Raw genomic sequence first — 21,298 nt, 5'->3', positions numbered from 1 at the left:
GTTTTATTTTTGAAACAGCTGTTCTGAAAATGGAAATAAATAGTTAAAAAATAATACGAATAGTCACAAAAGTTTTAAAAACAAATTAAAATTATAAAGAAACTATTTTATCAAATTATTTAGCTTACACCCCAATGTTTCACTCGTGTCTGGCTCCGTACACTGAAAAACTCTTTTACCTTTTAAAGGTTGCAACAACCTCCAAAAAAAGGTTCCAGGGGTGTCAATAATTTGTAAACGTTAAAACAACCTTCTTGCAAGGTACGAGGCATTTTAACCATCAAAGACGGTTGTTTCAACCTTCATCGGAACGTTTGTTACAACCCTCAAGCGAAGGTAAAGGATCGCTCGGCGGCTGCAACCGCGTACCTTTTCAGAAGTTTCGCCGTACCTTTTTATAAAGGTAAAATTAACCTAGTTAATAAAGGTTGTTCCAACTTCTACTTGGTGGTTGTATTTTATTTTTCAGTTTCTTTTTTTTACCGTCCAAATAGGTTACTTTAACCTTTAACTTTTTATTGTAGGTTCGGTTGATGAAAAATAGTACAAGTCCATTTTAAAAATAATCAGGTTTTTATTGGTATCACAAACTCCAAAAGACAAAAATAAATCAAAACAATTAAAAAAAAGATTAACAGTGGGCTGTACTTATCTAGTGTTGTCACTGCTGATCGATGACTCTCGGTAGCTTCCTTCTGCTGTTTGTGAAAATACGGCTGGATTTGCACTACTCAAACCAAACGCACTAAACTTCACACAATTTAATGTTTTAGCTCAAACTTCAGTTTCCAAGAATTTCTCAATGTTGATCGGAGTTTTCAAACAAATTTATTGCCTGTAAACAAAAGATGAAATTTACATTATATTCTTTTCCATATTTCATTCACCATAATATAAAAATATATGATTACATTTAGTCAAAAATTTTAAATGATAATTACCTTTCATTGGAAAATTAGCGTCGTCCGCAAACTACCCAGGATCTTTGATATATAGAAGTGAACGTTTTGGTCCGCATGCAAATATCTGAAAATAAAATAATATTTCTTTAAGAACGGGCATTTTGCTCTTTCGATAAAATATTTCACCTTTAATTTTCCTGTACTCCATTTTTCCACGCGCAGTTTAAGCTGCCATATAATTATCAATCCACAGTTCCAATGCGACAATCGAGGTATGAAATTTTGTATAGCTCACATTAGCCTGGAATAAAAGAATAATTTTCTATAATTAGACTATCAAGCTGTATTTGCGTTGTTTGCTTGGGATGAGAAACTAGTCCTCACCCAGGACCAAAGTTGCATATTTATATGCGAAAAATACTTACTGCATCTTTTTGAGGGCAAATCACTCTGATTCTTCAAGAATATCTGCCATTTTCTTCAAAATCTTAAAATTTTTCCAAGACCGATGTGATCACAACAAGAAGAGACGCAAACTAACATGGGCGCTCAAAAGAGAGACGCGCTTCGAGTGCATTTTTAACTTTCTGTAGAGTTAGATTTACTTTCCATGAAGGTAAGCGCAACCTTTGCACGACGTTAAACGCCAACGGACGCATAGTTTTGGCGCAATTTCCAACCTTCAGCGATGGTTGGAAGCTTATTTGAAATTAAATGCCGCGTGTTAGAAAGAAAAAAAATGAAAATTTGAAGTTTTTTGCTCTTCATGGACATTTTCAGAGCTTTCATTGTAAGCTTTACATTAAAAAAAATATTTTGAAATAGTTTTTCCTATTATTGACTTGGGATTCATATCCAAAAGTGTTAAATTGTGAGGACCAAAAAATACCAACATAATATTTTTGCTTCACCAAAAAACGGAGAAGTTTCTGATAGAGTAGCTCTTACATATTTAGTTAAAAAATATAATTTTTGCCAAAACTTGCAAAATTCATTAAAAATTTATACTGGCCGCTATATTTATGCAAAATTATTAAAATTTAGTGCTCTATTAAAATATTAATTAATTAAAACCTGTGTTAAGTATTAGAAGTTTCAATTAAAATTGAGATTTGAATGAGTCGTGTGCAGAATTTAGAGTTTTAGACATTTAAGTTTTCTTTGTTTATTAAAAGTAATATGTATTTTTCAAACTCAGCTCTTAAAATTATATATTTTTATAACTATTTAATATTATTTATCGCAACCTTTGCGCAGAGGTCACGTCAACCTTTTTGCGAAGGTACCAAGTGAGTTGGAGTATACTTTTACCTTTGTGTCTAGGTTCATTCTACCTTCATAGGCGGTTAAAAGTTTTTTACCAACTAACAAAGGTTAAATTCACCTTCTGAAACTCGTTGGCTGCTAGGTCTGCAACCTTTAAGAACGGTTGATTTTACCTTTTAAGCGTCTAACTGAACAAGAAGGTTAGAATAACCGTTGCGCCGGTAAAAGTAACACTTTTTGAAGGTTCCTTTAACTTTTCTGGAGGTTAAAATCGCTTCAACCTTTTTTGAAGGTAGTTCAGTTTTTCAGTGTAGTGCTGAGAATAAGCTAAAATATATAAAATGTGGAAACATGTCTCTTATAATTTTTTTTGGAGTTTTACGAAAAAAATTATTATTAAAAATCAACTTACAAGGTTTTTTTTATGAATTTAATAAAATATATTTCCAGTATATTTCTTGTTGAATCAAAATAAAAAAAGCCTTTTGAAGAAATAATAATGGGGGCATGATTTGAACTTAAATAATAGAATTTATAATTGTTTCTGTTTTGTGACTGCGTGTTTGTGCATTTTTATTAATTCATTTTTTTTACTTATAAAATTCACATGATACATTGCTTTCTGTGATTTTTACACTAATCGCGAGAGATAAATTAATATATTTTTATTTTCGTATTGACATTTACACATCTTTGGTACACCGACTCGCAAATTTCGCCACTGCTCAAATCCCATCCGCAATCAAAATTTACATCGCGCGTGCAGCAGCTGGCGGCTCCAAATTAATAACAACATTCCAACAATAAATAATCAATTAATCATGCTGGCTGACTGGAACGATGAGAGTCGCCAATGAAATCCGCCCCTCCTATATGTGCTGTGGCGTTGAAACTTTTTACACAATCACAATGACGATTATAAATAAACAGTTTGGAGTGCAACGCAGAGAGTTGCTGACTTCTTTTGTCTTCCTCTTCCGCAATTTAATAAATTAGTTTTTTATCCGAAGAGAATAACATCCATTTATCATTTTTATACAAATTCGTAATTTGCACATTTAACGATGAATTGTCCTTTTTCAAACAGCGAGACTGGCGCGAAGTTTGTTTTTGTATGTTTCTCTTCTGCGCTCATTTGCGAGAACTCACTTTGTAGAACTGTTTGTATCATTCGAGGTCTTCCTCGACTTCATCCTCGGCCGCCTCTTGTCGCCGCTTGGCCGTGGCCATCTCGGCTGCGTGTCTCTTCCTCCACTTTGTGCGCCTGTTTTGGAACCACACCTGAAAACAAACGGATTTTTTCATAAGATGTGAGGTCTAGACCAATATTTTTTGGTGAGAGAGACGGGAAAACGAGAGAGTTGGGAAGAGCAAAGTGCGATCAAGAGTTCTGTAATAGATATTGAGCAGCAATCGGAATCTCACACCCCTCTTTTTGGTAACTTTTCTGCCGAGTTGTTGATAATAAAGAGGGCGATTCACTTCTATAGCAATAACTTAAAGTCCAAGATATGTACGTTTTCTTTCTTTCCTTCTTTTAACCAATACTAAATTAATGAAATATTGGAAAATCAATAAAATAAGTTTTATTTTAAAGGCAAAAATTAAAATATCTTTACAAAAAAAAACTTAATTTCGAAAATTGAAGACAATAGGAGGCATTTAGGGCATTCAGGTAGTTTCTTTCATCAGGAAAAAACAGGAAATCCACTTAATACAACATGACATATATTTAAAAATAAAAATAAAAAGTTAGAACTACAAATCTTTGAAGCGCTTTTCCTTATCTTGTTTGCAGGTTGAAAAAAATTTACTTATTAATTGCAGCTATTATTGCACAATTACATTCATGCTTTTGTTAGATTATAAATGAAACAATTTAATTTTTTGGCAAAAATAAAATATATATTATGTGTTTAGTTTTAGTTAATTTAAAAAAAAAATAATTAATTAATAATAACCTAATGAACCTGACATAAAACGTAGAAAAAAAATCCTTTTTGTTTAGTCACTTCATCCTAAAATTAGTGGTATTTGTTAATTTAAGTTTGATTGACATTAAGTTTTGATAGAAAAATTGTTTTCATATTGTAAATCTTTTCTAGACAAATTTTTTTTATAGATTGAAGAGCCCTAGCTGTTGTCTCTTGTAAGAGCCAAGATGCAATTTGATGCAACCAGCGCATCAAAAGTCTGTAGTGGCGCAGTTTGATAAGAGACACGACCCTCCTTCTTGTTGCAGAAAAATCTAATGGCAAAGTTTGTCGGAGGAAAGTTTTGTTATGGAAGCCTTGTAGCATTTATAGGATGAGCTGCTTTTAGGGCAGATCATTTATTTCGAAATCTATTCTTGTTGTTACATATCCCAAAAAGAACAGAGACCCGCGCTCATTCGCAAATCCGATCCAAATGGTGCACAAATTGCCACGCCGTTAGCGCAAAAACGTAATTAGCAGACCGAGCGGGCATTGCGCTGAAAATGTTTAATAATAAAAGTGGAGAGAGAGGAGATAAAATCAAAACAGCAGCGGAGAGCGCTGATAGCGTAATTACAAAACAACGGCAATTACACGAGCAATTACAAACGCAATTGAATAATGTTGTTGTTGGCATTATAATAATTTTACATGTTAATAAAGTTGTTGGGTGTATGCGCCATTAATGTGGTTACGAGTGAGCAAGGCATTCTCTGGGGCGGCGTGTGTTGCGGCGCAGCAGCAGCGTCGGGCGGCGGGCGGGCGGGCTGGCGGGCGATAAGGGCTGTGTGTAGTTATGCCCCTCCGCCGCCCCGTCCCCGGGCGTGATTGATGAGAGCTACACGCCAACTAAATAGCGCGTAATTTGCAAATTCGGCCTTAATTACACCCCTGCCTCTTATTTTGTAATTTAACGACGCCGCGCCGATGTTATCAAAGTGTTGTGCCGAGCGAGCTTTTGCCTCCACCACCGTCGCTCTCTCTCTACTGCTGGAGAAGACATTATTTTAATGTACTTAGAAAGGGGCTAATTACAAGCAGCATTATATGGGTATTAATTTTGTACGCGTCATAATAATGCTGCTAATGATATTAATATTTCACAACACGCGGCTCGCAATAAAACTCGAATTACGCAAAATGCGTGGCGAGCAAAGAGAGAAAACGACGGCGAGGGTGTAAAAGCGAAAACCTCCCTCTCGTTGCTCTTCCTCGAGGTGTGCGGTTTGGTCATAACGACCAGATGGTCACTTAGGTCATTTACCCAAAACTGGAGGAAAAGACTAATTTATTTACTATCAAATTACCGATTATTTAATCTGGTAGTATAAAAATGTGTATAAACAATCCAATCTTAGCAGAAACTTTTTTTTTAGTAGAAACGAAATGACTTAAGTACACATGCTGAGAATTAAATAAAAAATATAAAAATCTCTGTATGATTAAAGGATAATTTAATTTAATAAATTCATTAATATTATAATAATAACTAAACAGTTGATGTTTGAAAATTAAAAATTTTCAACAAAAAAGCCCATCGTTAGAATGAATTAATTACTAGGATGACAAAAATGCTTTTCTGTTGTCACAAAGGGTAATTCTCCAACGCAAAAAAAAAAAAATTAATACCAGGGCAGAAATGCGAGGCAAATTAAGCAGATCCCCCGGTGGAAAAAGGGCTATGGCGGCCGAGGCAGCACAGACGGCAATTACAATGAACTGTGTATATGAAACGCAGTCTCTCTCTTTGGCTCTTTGCATGCCCAGCAATATAATGCAAGGCGAGAAAAAAGACTTTCATAAAGAAGCGAGAGAGAGCAGAGCGCGCGGGCGAAATTAAACTTTTTTATGAGCACTGTTTATTTTTTCCTCGTTTTCATATTAAAAAAATTCTGGTCGTCGTCGCTTCCTGAAGGGAGGATATTTGTCATCGCGCGCTGCCGGCAGCAATATTCCTCCCCGCGGAATAATTTAATTAAGATAAAGAGTTTTTTCCCCGACTAAAACATTGACAACAATTTTTCCTCTCTGCGCGCGCCGCCCCGTTTTATTATGCCGGCGAAAGGGGAGTTTTTTAATTAGTCGCTTTACATGTTATTTCCTCTCTTGCCGCACATTCGCCCGTAGTTAGTTGGCCTCGTTTGCCTCCGCAACTGCTGCCTTTGCAAACTCTTTGCCACACCGCACACTCGCACGTAAAATACTTTTATGTTTCGGCGCGAAAAAGTGGAAAAGCTCTTGGAGATGACGCATTCGGGGGTAAATTTTGGCACCCAAAAGCGAGAAGATTTTATTGACTAAAGCCCGTCGTAAAATAATGCACTTTTATTATCTGAAAAATAATTCCTTGAAGTTTCGCTTTTTCAAAAAATGCAAGAAACAAGAAAAAACAAACAAATAGAAAATACTGCAGTCTGAGATGAATAAATAAGTATAAAAATTAGATAATGTAAAAATAATTGTAATGTAAAGGAATTTTTTAATTTATACACGTCTTTGTGCGGATTGTATGCATATCACAATTGCAAAATATTCATTATGAATTAAAGTTATTATTTAAAAATGTGTACAAAATAATAATTGTTATTACAATATCAAACGTTTTACAAAATAAAATTGTTAATACTTATGCACAAAAAGAAGTAAAGCAAGGAAGTATAAGAATTTAATAGTTTTGGGTCACAGATTGTTCAGGAAAACCCAAGGCTATTTTTAATTAGATGGTTTATCTAGTAAAATTTAACAATGTGATTAGAAACAAGAAAATTATCAACTTCATTTTATTTATTTCCTTGGCGCGATTGGGATTGCCAAACATGCGTATATAGGTGCTGTGTACAATTTTTCCAATAACCTTATCAGCCATTTTTTTCTGCCTGTATAGGACAGTTGAAGTTGAGGAAACTCCGATTTGAATCTATTTTTTTACAGCTTAGAACAAAAATTAATCTCAATATTGAACATATTTGCTTGCGTGCGATTCATGGCGATAATAAAAGAGGGAAGTAACAAAAGTTTCACCTGACAAACTTTCAGGAATAAGTTGATCAATCAGTAGAGATACAATTTAGAAAATTCTACCTCCAATAATTCAAAAATTCCTAATTTTAAATTTATTCGATTTGTTTGTTTTTTAATAGAAATTTACAACCAAATCATGAAGCATGCATGCTATTGAAATATTAAAAATATTTCGTCAAGCTTCTGATCGTAATTTTTTGTCCAAGTGGAGGAAAGGGTGATTAACATAATGTACTGCTCTTTTGTTGCGCACCGCTGTGCAAATAAACGTATAAAAGTGACCATCAGATCGTAGCAGCAGCATTTTCCGAGACTAAATTCCGAAGAGGGGGTTGCGTGATTCATGCGCAATATGTGCAAGTTGCATGCAGTGTTTAATTAAGGTTTAATATGCGCGGGCTGCGGCCCCGAATGAATTATTACTTTATTATCATAACAGGGGACGAGCGCGGAGAAAAAGAAGCAGCAGGGAAGGCGGTGCTTTATTGAATTGTAATGCAGTGCGGGCCGAGAGCATGAGAAAGAAAAGGAAAAAAGATTTTCCTGCCAGCCAGTGGACACTCGTACACGCACAAATCTGCCAGGCGGGAAAAACGCCGGGTCGCTTTTTTGCTGATAACCGCCCTACTAAGAAAATAAAAGGGAATCCTGCAAATTGCGCCTCCGGATGAATTTATTGTTTTCGTTTTTGCCACAGATTTGCCGAGGGGTCCAGAATGCATGTGCTTAGTCCAGCAGCGAACAGGGGAAAGAAAGCAATAATTTTTTTTCTAGATGTTGACCCCATTATAAGAATGGAAATAGTGTTTCAAGAGAAGTAATTATGTTACAAGTATTTTGCCAGTCTATCAAGTAATTGTTTTTTTAACTTCATTTTCTTCATATTTCAAGGTAATCAAACAAGATACATAATGATTGAGTTTGCTTGGAAAATACAGTATAATTAATGAGATTACTTATACTGAACATTTTTACATTCGCAGAGATCAAAAATTTTCCAGAAGTAATATAATATTTTTTTTTTAACTGGGTGTTTCAATACTTTACTTATTGCTATAATAAAGCAACATTTTTTCATTACATTAAAATCTCCAGGATATATACAACCATAAACTTGAACCGCAGCGAATCGCGCCAATGATGTCGGCGGTGGCAAATCAATTCCCGGAAGAGCGGCGAAAAGCGTAGCCACCCCCGTCATTAGACCAGCAAGAGACGTAAGGGTGTGCGAAGTGCTAGAGCACACCTCGCTCACTTTCTCTCTTTTGCAGGCAAGGATGCAAAACTCGACGTGCGGCGCGGATGTTATTATACACGCGACAGCCGAAATAAGGGAGCTCGGCGCGGATTATATTTCCGAGTGTGTGTTTGCGAGCGAGCGAGAGACAAATCGCCTGTTATAATTGCCTGGCTCAGCACATAATTGAATAGCGGGCGAGTGAGAGCTGGGCGGGCAGGCGGGCGGGGCACCACGCAAATCCTGGCAAGGGGAATTCAATAAAAATGTTAATGCGGCACGATACCACAAGTTGTTTCCCAGCATCCCTTGCTACTTCATCCCTGGCAGCGGAAAAGGGCTTTGCCAAACGACAGGGGATGTATGAGCTGTAGATATAAACTTTTTAACATACTTATCTCCGCCGTAATAGCGTGCGCGCCTCTCTCTTTCTCTCTGCTCTTGCAGCGTCGGATCTCGGCGCGGCCGTTGTGTTCTTTTTATACTCGTTAAATTAGGTTTCAAACACGGATTTAAACTAAATGAGCTGCTCGTAATGGAGATTTCAGAGGCGGCTTTATATTGTTATGGGCTCAATAGAGTTTTGTGTGTTAATGCCCAAGCGTCCGCCACGCCAGATAAAAATTGCAGTCTATATTGCTCTCGGCTCTTTATTTTTATACACGCGGCTCATCGGTCTAATTGCACCGCTCGGAAAAGATGGATTTAGGGAAATTAGGTGCTTCAAACAAAAACGGTATTCCAAAAAAGGCACCTGATTTATTTTGGATTTTAGTTTCTAGCACTGTTACCTATCAAAATAAAGATGTATGCAATATTGAAATTTCTTTGAGATAAATAAATCAGTTGAAAATTAATTTTCCAATTATAAAATTCCTGATTTAATGTTTCATCTTTGCTAATTGGGTATTCTGAAGTCAAACAAGCTGTTTTTGCACCGAATTTAGTTCTCTCTTGACAGCACAAGTAAAAAATTTCATTCGCTCTCTAAATTCAGTAAAATATATTTAACTATTCGAGAAAATAAATTTGTGGATAAAATGTAACCAAAAGTAATTATTTTAAATGTTATATATAATTTTTATTTTTTGCCTATTATTTTTTTATACTTTTTTTAATGATATTATTTGGTATTTCAATGCCAAAATAAGCAGAGATTTTTCTTCTAAAAAAATAAAATTTTACACACATTTTTTTGACCGCGTATTACTTTTATTAAAAATGTATGTCTTAAATCTTGTCAATGATAAGTGAAAGTAAATATTTGTAAATTTAATGTTAATTAGAAATACATCAAAATACAATTTTTAACCCTAAAATTAGATTCGCAGGGATTAATTTTTTCCTTATTTAAAATATTTTCAAAAACCTCCAATTTGATGAGTGATTTTACAGGATTGTTATCATCTCAATCGGAGTGTATGTATTTGAACGCGTTGTGTATCAGTGGCCAAATCAAATTACACGCGAGTTAAACAGTGTTGTCAAAACACGGGCGCGGTCGCGTGGCCAGATAAAAGGCGACGCGTGCAGCGCCGCCACCGCCGACACCCCCGTCGCGCTCAAGGGGCCGATTTGTTTTCATATCAAATCGTCATCTCCTAATGTTTTTGTTCACACGCGTGCCGCAATCGGAATTGTCATCGTTCTGAATATTGGTCGATTAATTTGCATTTGGACAAAGAGAATGAATTTTTATCAAACGAATTTTATTCAAATTTCGAGCTATAAAAGTTGCAATCTGACTTTTTCCCACAGAGATTCAGCATTAAAATTTCCCCTCATGCAATAATTCCAACTTGAAAAGTAATAAAAAGCAAATTATTTAAATTACTTACTTTGACTTGTGACTCGGACATGCCGAGGGCGAAGGCGAGTTTCGCTCTTTCGGGGCCGGCGAGGTACTTGGTCTGCTCAAAGGTTTTCTCCAGGGCGAAGATCTGCTGGCCGCTGAACGTGGGCCGCGTGTGCTTCTTCTTGGGGTCCTTGTCGGGGTGCGACGAGCCCCCGGTGTGCGACTGCTGGTGCTGCTGCTGCTGATGGCCGCCGTTCTGCTGCGAATTCCACACTGCAAAGGAAGGATAATAATGGCCGTTTAATGCGGGCAGGTGTTTTTAAAGAGCGCGCACAGGTAGGCTGTAAATAAAGTGGCGGCGGCGGGCGCAGATTTGGCACTTTAAGGGCCAGGCCACTTTAATGGTGCGAAGAGCACGTATTGGAACGACAATTATTGCTCCGACACGGTTTCCGCTTATCTTGTGGCCACATCTTTCCACGGAGCGCGTCGAGCTCCATTATTAAGGCCACCATAAGAAATAATTCTCTGAGAGCGATTATTATGAAGGACCGCGTGCCTCAAACTAAATTGACTTGGAAACGGGTTGAGGAATGCGAATGGAATGCATCTTCTTTGTGATCGGAGGCGCTTTTATTGGTGGCTGTAATAATTTACAAACATCCTTTTTCGTTGCAAAATTCCATTTCTACATTTTAAGGTTCATAAATTTTATTTTATTTAAAAAATTGTAAAATTTTTATTCATATTTGCAATGTTTCAAGTATATTAAAAAAAAAATGAACTTAAGCCTACTAAATTACTGTTTGATCATTATATAAATTTCAGGAAATTAAACAATATTTTTTTAATGATTTAAAGCAATAAGTAATTCTTATTAATATATTGAATTAATTTTGCCACCAATATTAAGTTTCAATCTGTATAAAAACTTAAGTTAAAATGATTGTTTTTTGTGTTACAAACAGAAGTTCCAGTAAATTCCTTTTTTTTAATTATTATAATAAAGCTGAATAAATTTTATTTTATATTTTAGTTTGATCATTGTGGCCTTTTTGAACATCTGCGGTCTCTTTATCAGAGGCGACTAAATTTGCGTGGATATAGTCAAAATTCGGTCGCCTGGGATGGGTGAGAGAGTGTCGGGCTGAAAATCGCAGCGTCACCAGAGAGAGCGAGCGAGCGGCAGCAGCTCATTTGATAATATTCAAAGTGGTCGGCGCCATCAAAAACGGATTTGATAATCTGCAGGCTCATCACACTGGCGACGGCGCTGCTGCTGATTCAGATATCATCATTAAGAAGAAGCAGCACCCTTTTGCGCGCGCCGCCGCCGCCGCCGCACCCCCCGTCTCTTGCAAACAAGAAAAGTGATGTTCCATTTATGTGATACTGCCGCATTATTATACGGACGGATCCCATCGGCCGTAAAAGCAGAGCGAGCGAACAAGCCGGGGAAAAGAAGAGGAAAAATAGTGAGCTGGCTGGCTGGTCCATCGGCCCAAGAGCAGCAAGAAAGACAGCTCGGGGGCTGCAGCGGCGGCGCAGGCCTCCGCAGGGGGTGGGGAAATGATGACGTTTGCCTGAATCTGCGCGACGAGATTGGATGGGTTCACAAATGGCTCTTATATATCTGGGAAACGGTTCCATCGCGTGTAGTGTAATCATATAACACCAAACTATACAGCGCGAGATGTAGTGAATAAAAAGCAATTGTAGCTGGCTCCTCTCTAGCTCGAACAGGGAATTGATACTTCTTTCTTTCTTTCTTTCTCTCTTTTTTTTCATCTCGCCCGTTACAAGGGAGGACGAGAGGAGGACGCGCGGCGGCTCTCAATAACTAGAGATATGTCCTCGCTGGGTGTGTTTGATGATATAAAGTCCGCTTTCTCTCTTTTTTTCGATCCTTTTGGCCGGGCCCTGCGCGAATACAAGACATAAAAATGCTGCTGCTGCTTCATAAAAATATCTCGCGCCACTTTATATCAGGGGGGCCCTCGGCTTTTATCTATTATTTATCGGAGTGCCACTTTGATGAAAATTGCACGCCAGAAGTGGCTTTTCTGTTGGTCTTTTAATTTATTGCACCAGGATTGATGCGAACAAATTATCGCCCAGTTGCGTGACTCGAATTGAAACTGCCGAATGAGGAAATCAGGCCTAAAATTCGCTCTATCGAATACGCAGTAGAAACTTTTGAGCAAATTTTGATGAACCTCTGTGTACAGAAGATCTTTTATGTTGTCAAATAAATACAATTTTATTATTAAAATGCATACAATTGGATTTCTTGACCAAGTCGACATTTTTTCTTGATCACATGCTTGTGCCTGTGCAGATTGTCAAAACCAGGTCGAAACAACCATCAAATAAGCTGCTATGTCTAGATTTAACCAAAAATTTCAAAGATTATTATAAATGATATATATTGTTTCTTTGTTGATTATGCTTAGGTTTTGAACTGGAATTAACATTAAATTTTATCGTAATGTTTCAGATGTTTCTTATATCTAGCATTTCAATTCTTGATTTTTAACAGCATACAAGGCATAATAACCGCAGCCAAAGAATGAATAATTAACAACAAAATTTTGCAAAACTGTAGAAATCAGTAATAAAATTATTTATAAATAAATATTATTAATACAAAATTAATTAAAAATCGCTGTTTCTTAACGAAGAGAGTAGTTAAGTTTATCTAAAAAAATTGTATAAGAAATAATTAAAAACGAAACAAAAGTACTCAAAAAAATTAAAAAAAGGACAACACATTTCAAATATTATTTCTTTTGCTTGAAACCCGGGGCAGAAAATTAAAAGCTATTGAGACAGAATCCATGCAATTCAAAAAATAAACGACCAAAATTTTCATGAGTCTGCGATCTTCTGCTCTAAAATGAATGGAATTTATTGCTCGCAAACCATAGAGCATATTTCCAAAATAATAGCAGCATTTTTCTATGGTTCGTGAGGACATTTCTGACCACATAGTCACATTTCTTTTATCTGAATGGGGACATAAATTACGCGTATGTGTATGTTGGTTATTTCACTTGAAAAATCGAGCACGCATCTCCGTGGAAAGCAAGCGGAGAGTCCGAAAGGCAATGATGAAGTTGCTTTTTTGTGGGGAGGCAGGCAAATCATAAAAGCCAGCAGTCGCCATTCCCTATCTTGTTTTATTTACTGTCTCCTTCTTGGCTCGGCTCCTCCGACTGAGAACATTTGGACCTCTCTCGGAATTATGGAAATGGCCGCTGTGCATTAACATAATTCCCCGACTTCATGGCATAGCAATTCGCCATTATCTCGGATTAAAAATTAAGCTCCACGGAGGAGGCGCTCGTTTTTTCCCAAATGGGCCTTTCGAGGCACTTTAACGGCAGCCTTAAAGAAGACGTCACCATATTAAATTATTTGTTTATCGTGACCCGTAATCCCTTATCATTGTTACAAGAAACCACATTTTTCCTGGCTAAAAGTTAGGCAACCCGCGCGTCAATCGTGCATTCCAATTGCATACTTTTGTATAACCGACATAAAAATAAATTAAAGTCATCCCCGTCCAGAATTGATCGACACCAATTTAGCTTCCGTGAGCGTTATCTGCGCCCCAGTTGCGTGGCATTATTTATAAAACCATCCCTCATCCCCCGAAAAGGCACTCTGTCTCTCTTAACACAAATCTGGCTGGCTAATTTGATTTATTCCCGTTGTTGACACAAAATATTTTGTGCCCCCCTGATTAATAAAACCTGTCCTGCACGACAGATGTTGCTATGCTTCCCGACTAATTTTTGTCAAGTTTGTTTGCTCAGAAATTCGTCGATCGGCGCAGCAGCGCTTGATTAGCTGCTCTCGAGCCATACCTGTGTTTTTGCCCCCACGGAACAAGCTAGGCGCGCATTTGGTGCAGCAGAGGTGATAATAATCGCCTCGCGCTACTTGATGATGAATTGCAGATAAAGCGACTAATAACGCGCCCAGCTGTCGTTCGGAAGCACCGCAAAATGTCACACGCACACTCTCTCGCTCGCGATTTTATTAGTCAGCATCATCAAATGTTTACATTGCACCAATTACGCGCGCGCCGCGCCTCCCTCTGTTACGCCCCGCGACTCCTGCTGTCGGAACGTATGTTTCATAATCCCTCGCAGTACAACGGTCTATCATATTAATTTTCAGAAATTTGTTGCTCTTGATTTTTTTCCAATTTGCTTTGGTACGTTGTCATGCCATAAGTAAAGTGAAACATCCATAATAATATTATGTAATTTTTGGAGTAAAATTAAATTATTTCAAACCAAAATTTATATAATTTATTGGAAAAGAACTTTTTTAAGTGGGTAGAAAAAAAAGTTGTTTATGTAATTTATTTGCACATAACATTGCTGAAATGCTTGAAAATTCGCTAATTTAAACTCTGTAAAATTCTAAAATTTCTTGGCAGATCTAACAATATTTTATTACAAAAGGCGAATGAATTTATAAAAAAAAATTATAATAAAATAAAAATAACAATTTGATAGCTGAATTATTTATTGAAAAATTAATAAAATATTAATTTACTTTGAAGTTAAATATATGAATAATAAAATTTTGTTTGAAAAAAATTTGCCGTCTATGAGTCGATCTTGGCAGTGAAGAGAACGGACTTTTCCTCGTTGTGTATATTTCTTGTAAATTAAAGTCTGCGAGCAGCGCGTTTACTCATGAAATAGAGTGGCAGAACTGACAGTTTTTTTTATTTTATAAAAAAATTTAAAGAGGAAATGCTCGTTCTCGTCACCATAAATATTTTTTGTTTATTCTTTTTTAAATATTAAATTAAGTTATTCGCTGCCACAGCTGCTCAACTCACACCCTCAATGGGCTTAAAACTCGTCAAAACTATTAATATTAATCGAGTATGGACACAGCGTGCGCATCGAGCTCACCCGTGTGCTGCTGCATCGACTGCAGCAAATCAATCTTTCGCCGCGCACCCTTTAGCAGCAGAGGACACTGCAGCGCTGCACACGGAGGGATGATGTCACGGCTATTAATCCACAAATAATGCGATTTTGCGGCGTCAGTGACGTCCGGATTGAATCGTGCTATTTATATATAAGTGATGTGGAATTAATGAGGAAAGGACACGCGCGCGCAGCATAAATATAATTCAATAAAGCGAGAGAGTCACGGATGTTGGCAATGGTCAGAGAAAAGGAGCAAGCTATGCAACACTCGCAGCCGGAGAGCGAGATCCACTTTTTGGCGACAGCTTGCACCAAAGAGATTGCATAATATAATCCACCGCACAATTGTGTGCAATACGGACACGACGACGAGAGGGCACGCCGCGAGATATTGTAATATCGGCGAGAGAACATCTTCTCCAGCCCCAATTCAATACTTTATATATATTTTGTCAGTTCGTTCTTGGCCCCGTGGTTGAAATGCAAAAATTTAAGAGGGTCGCCGCCGCCACCGCGTGTGTTATTATATTTTCGAGAGAGGAAACGACGCTCCTCGCTTTATTCACTTGTTCGCGCTTTTTCATAAACGAAGAGAAAAAGGGAGGAACGGCAAAATTGAGAGGTGCTGTCCCGGAATGGTGTTTTTCCCGGAAAATTACGCTATCGCGGAAAGTAGGCAAACGAGAAAGGAAACTGTTTAACATGACTAGCAGCAGACGGCTTCATTCGCACCAAAACTGACACACATTGAGCGTGAAAACGAAATATATAAATTGTGACAATGCTCACATTTTTCAAATTCCACACGCACTTTTTAAAACTTTAGAGATAAAAAGCTGATACAATATACCATAAGTACTATAATTATTTTGTTAATAAGTGCAAAAATAGTTTTAAACAAGAATAAGTTATTTTTTTGCAATCATTAAAAGAAACATTGAATTTAAATATGGTAAATAGTTAACGTTGAAATATTGCATGTATTAATTTGCACCGTCAAATATTTATTTAAAAATATATTTCACCACCTGATGTTTTTCCTGTGTAAACTAGAATATCAAGCGGATTTATGATATTTATTGAAAAATAAAATTAAAATATTAGTAGCAGTAAATACAATGATAATGAATCAAAGCCAATTAAAAACATAAGTAACCTAAATCTGAAAATTATTTTTATTTATAATATTTCTCAGTCTCTCAATATACGAAAATTTTGGGGAAGAAGAAGAAAAAAGGTTTAGCTCCACGTCAAAATGGAAACAATCTATTTAATCTTTTTAGTTACTTAACCCACACAGCATGAAAATCATTGCATCATTGGCATTATAACTTATTTGCATAATGAGATTCAAATCTAATTTTGATCAACGTCGCGGCAAACAAAAAATTGTATGATGCTTTAGAAAGAAATTGTTTTCCAAAGGCATTATCAAAATATTTTGCATATAAATCGCACTGCATTAATAAATAATAAAATATTCGGATTAATATCTTGCTCGGCTCTCTTCGGATAGAGAATAATAATAAGAGCGGTGGCGGCAAGAGGGTTTATTTTGCGTCGCGCTGAATAGCAAAGGGTGTCGCAGTCAATATGGTGTTTAGATAAATAAGCGGTTTAATTAGAATAACAATGGAATTAGTGTAAGGGTTTAACTGCGTGTGTACGCGGATCTAGACGTGCTTAAAATTTCTCTCTCTCCAGAGCCGCTTTTTGCAGAGAGGGAGAGTTGGCTAGGAGGGCGCGCATTGACTCCCCCAAATGAAGTTGCGGCGATACAAAGAGAGCACCAGATTGTCCCCGCTGCAATTAGAATATACCACGGCCTGGCACGCCGTGCGGCCCTCCCTTTCAGCCAACGAGACGACATCGGCCTGCTAATTACGCATCAAGAGTCCGCTGATAAGCTCAATTACCGCCACAGTTTGCAGCTGACGACCACTATACGCGAATGGCGATTCGACACAGATTTTGGTCAATAATATGAAAGAAAAAAGGCTGAAAACGACACATTTCTTACTGAAAAAATATTATCATTTCAAAAAATTAAATTTAAAATACAATATTAATGCCTAATCTTATTTGTTACAAACGAGATGATTTATATTGTAGGTAAAAAGTTGTTGAGATTGAAAATATTGTTAATAAAAATCAGCAATTAAAATATAATTATAATTCTATAATTAATGATGCGAAAGCATATAATGGAATTCTGATGATTTATAAAAAAATATAAGATAACAATTAAATTATAATTGAAGTATTTATAGTTAAAATATTATTGTTTATAATGGTTTATAACTGTAAAATGTATTTCAAACTGCAGCTTTCTGAAGAAAAAATAATAAAATTATTTTAAAAACTTTTAAAGAAATGTAGAAAAAGAAAGTGAATAATTTTTTAGAGTTTGTAAATTTTTTTTAATAAAAGGAAATTTTATTTTTTTCTCTTTAGTCTCCTTCATTTCCGAGATTAATACATTTTTTTTGTTCATAAATTTTAGAGGCAATTTTTATCGTAGCGTTTGGAGGGATTTGCAGCAACAGACCGCTGGCCCGATGTCTGCTGAGCAGACATGGGTTGATTTTACATTATTTGGGCGGTGGTGTGACGTCTATTTGCAGATAATCATGCAGACAGGGAGATAGAGTGAGTATAACAATTGATCGGCCGTATGAAGCCCCGTGGCCATCTGTCACTGACTTGATGCCATTCTCTCTGTGCCACGATCAATATATATGCGATGCGAATGTTGGCCAACACCAAGTCATCTTGGTCTGGCATGTTATTTGAATTAAAGCCGCAAAGAGATAAGTCAGACGCTGCATTTTTACACAGCCCTTGTATCTGTTTTACACGCGAAATAACGGAGAGCAGAGAGAATCGATGAAAATAAAAGTTTCCATGGTGAAAAGAAAAGTAAAAAACGACTGGCAGACAAAGCGATGGATGGACGGACGAGGAGAGTTGAGTGGAAAATATTGCTCGCCAGCCAGCTCCTTTCTCTAGAGGGGTTTTCCATTATGTTGCAGATCCTTTATTGATTGATTACGAGGATCATTTCTTCGCGAGTTGATGTTTTCAAATTATAAAAGAAGATGTAATAAAATAAATATTTCTCAGTCATTTAAAGGTGCAAATGAATAATATTACCCAAATTTTTGTTTCGCTGTTAAGATTTATTTATTTAATTCTTTGTAAAGGAAGAAAATTCTAGACTTATTTTTGAATTTAAGAAGTACAAAAAAAATTTGAATAAAATACCGAAAAACTATTTATATTTGATGTATTTGATAAAATCCATTTACAAAAATAAAAACTTAAATATTTAAAATAAAATGTTAATATTATCTTTTAATTTGTTTTTTTATTGTTTTAAACTTTATATTTTTCATATTATTTTTGTATAATAGCTTTCTCAAAATCCATAATCTCGTAGTTTAGGTTAAGCAGATTGAGTAGCCATAATAATGGTTGCCTTATGAAAGAAGACTAAGCAATCAAAGGGCCGTCCAATAATTCTGTTTGCCTAATTACAAGTAATGACCATAGCAGTCTGTTTTTCCAAGCACGTTTATTCAACAAACGTGTGTCCCGCTCTTGCAGTGCGTATAAGGAGAAAAAGATGCCAAGCGATATTGGCGCGTCGAAAGTCAATATTTGACCACTAATAATGTCTGTACATCACAAACACAAACGTGATATGGTCCAGCTCCGGACCTAATAATGCTGCCGAGGTTCACGGCGTAATTGGCCCATAAGACGCGCATTCCCCAACTTTATCAGCTCGAAATAGAGAAATACAAACATCAATATATTCGATGCAGGGGCCGCAGACGTGGAAAAATGTATATTGATTTAAATGAGATGGGGAGCGATATGATTAGGCGGCGTGCAACTGTTTAGCGATGTGTTTTATTGCCGTATTGAAAAGGAAAAACTCTTTTACGATCCAAAAGAGACCAATGCCATAACTTCTTTTTTCCTCTCGCGCGCGCCAGCTCCATCTTTCTATATGTTGATATAAATTTCCCATGGGACGCGTCTCCAAAATATGATGTGGTTATATTTTGCTCTTCCTCGCGCGCTCGCTCTCCTCGCGCTGCATCGATTGTTATATTTTTCGTGCATCCCCGCGCGAACACACTTCATACGCGGCACATTATTTTATTACACGCCTCTCGTCTTGCACCTTTTTATTAGCGCATGGAATTGCCGTCCGAGGGCCACCAAAGGGGACCTCGGTTGCGCCAATTGGACCGTTTTATTGAGGGGTGTTGAGCGCTTAGGGACAAAAATATTATAACTCTCTCGTCATGGACAAAAAAATGCTGCACTCTCTGCTTAGTAATAAATTCTTCTGTGCTTCAATGTTGTTTGTTCTGTATGAGCATGTGTCGGCAAATGATATGAATTACAAATGAAAAATCTAAAATTAACTATAGTATAAAGTTTAATTGATTTTTAAAATAAATAAGAATTGATTAAATATAATAAATACTTTTTTCAAGCATTAGATATTAAATATTTTGTTCAACTGCATTTCTTTCACTATCTTAATTACCAAGAAAAATTCTAATAAATTTGTATGCTCAGTAAAAAAATGTGATGAATTTATTGAATGACCGGAGAATAAATATTTAAATAATTTAGAAATTACGGTAGGAAGAAGAATCAATAAAACTGCCATAAGCTTCATTGTAAGCAAATCGCAAAATGTTTTAGAGCATATTTTGTAACTAAATTTCAGTCATGATATAATAATGGTGAAATACACTATTTGAAAATGAACCGTCAAGTTAAAGATCCTTAGGGTAGATGAAGAACAAAAACATAATTTGATTTTTCTGATACTTAAAAAATTCTATAGAAATCAGAAAATAAAAATAATGAATAAAAAGACTGTAACACAAGAAATAATACATAACCTATTTTAGTTAATTATAAGGAAAATTTAAATTATAAATTAATAAAAAAACTGGATAAAACTTTTAGATTAATAAATTTTAAATTTATCATGCTTATGATTACCTGTTTTATCTTAAAACTATAATTATAGTACTGAATAGATATTAGTATTTTTAATTAAGGAGCAATTTTGTCACGCGTCAATATAGACAAACACGGCATAAATCGTGGGCTGGACGAACTAAATAATTACAGGCTTACGCACGGACTTGATGTTTGCAATACGTGTTAATCTCATTAAGCGCATCCATCGCCCCTAATGGCCCTGTAGTGATGGCTCAAGCGAAAATCGCTGCACGCGGCCGCCTATCATGTGCATGTGTACACATGAGCCGTTCCGCCAAATTATATAATATAATATTTCGTCGCAAATTGGTGATTCAAGAGACCAATTCATAAATCGAAAGGTTTTACTCACTGTGAGCGCCAAGTCTGTCTCTCCAGGCCAGAGGATTGGCAACCAGACCCTGCAGTCCGGGCCAGTAAAGGGCGGGATTTGTCCGACCCAGTTGCTGATGCATGGCAGGATTGAAATACATGTTTGCAGCCGCAACCTGGACCAACAGTAATAAACAGTAATCGTTAAACCTCAGCTCAATAATATAATACAAAATTAAAAGTAAATAAATTCCTTGAAAATAAAAAAATAAATACACAAGATTAAATAGGAATTGTATGTTAAACAGGATAATCTGCACATTGATTAAAAAAAAATGGTCTCCGGGAAATTTCAATGCAGCAAAAATGTCGAAAAGAAAAATTTATGTTAAAAAAAACTGTTTTCCCGGCTTATTTAATTATTTAATATTTACATATTAAACCTGATTATTTATTTTGAAATTAATTAGTAAATATTAATATTTTTAAGCGCATACTCAAAATTGACCAATTCAAATAAAAGTACATCATTAGATTTTGAATGCCAAAAAAACTCACAGCGGCGGCGAGCCTCTGGTTGAGGGGCGGTTGGGGGTTGTGGGTGGTCTGCAGGGCCGAGGGTTTGTTGAGGATGTGCTCGATGCCGTGCGGCGTGGCCGGCAAGCGGGGACTCGAGCTGGCCGAGTTGCCCGGCGGCGGCGTCTTGCTCTCGGTCATCGAGGTGAGCGCCGTCAGGGGGCCCTGAGCCCTGCAGTTGTCCCTCAGGTCGAGCAGCATTTCTCCGTGCTCGGTGTGCA

At 36.5% G+C, this 21,298-nt stretch overlaps 1 protein-coding gene and 1 long non-coding RNA gene across 2 annotated transcripts; both read right to left on the bottom strand.

Moving 5' to 3' along the window:
• Positions 1-311: 311 nt before the first annotated feature.
• On the bottom strand, positions 312-1,473 carry LOC132203528 (uncharacterized). Its single transcript, XR_009442445.1, has 4 exons — positions 1,328-1,473; positions 1,089-1,203; positions 942-1,026; positions 312-835 (listed from the first exon to the last, which is right to left on the bottom strand). It is a non-coding gene; the product is annotated as an uncharacterized LOC132203528 (long non-coding RNA).
• Positions 1,474-2,811: 1,338 nt separating this feature from the next.
• On the bottom strand, positions 2,812-21,298 carry LOC132203481 (homeobox protein Nkx-6.2-like). Its single transcript, XM_059631289.1, has 4 exons — positions 21,060-21,298; positions 20,542-20,677; positions 10,241-10,470; positions 2,812-3,449 (listed from the first exon to the last, which is right to left on the bottom strand). The coding sequence occupies exons 1-4, from the start codon at positions 21,276-21,278 to the stop codon at positions 3,336-3,338; spliced, it is 699 nt and encodes a 232-aa protein (XP_059487272.1). The 5' UTR covers positions 21,279-21,298; the 3' UTR covers positions 2,812-3,335.

Source organism: Neocloeon triangulifer, unplaced genomic scaffold, assembly GCF_031216515.1.
Source record: "Neocloeon triangulifer isolate White Clay Creek 2 clone unplaced genomic scaffold, ASM3121651v1 ptg000017l, whole genome shotgun sequence".
NCBI classification, from domain to species: domain Eukaryota; kingdom Metazoa; phylum Arthropoda; class Insecta; order Ephemeroptera; family Baetidae; genus Neocloeon; species Neocloeon triangulifer.
The sequence above is the reverse complement of the archived record's forward strand: the minus strand, read 5'-3'. Positions and strand labels throughout refer to the sequence as shown.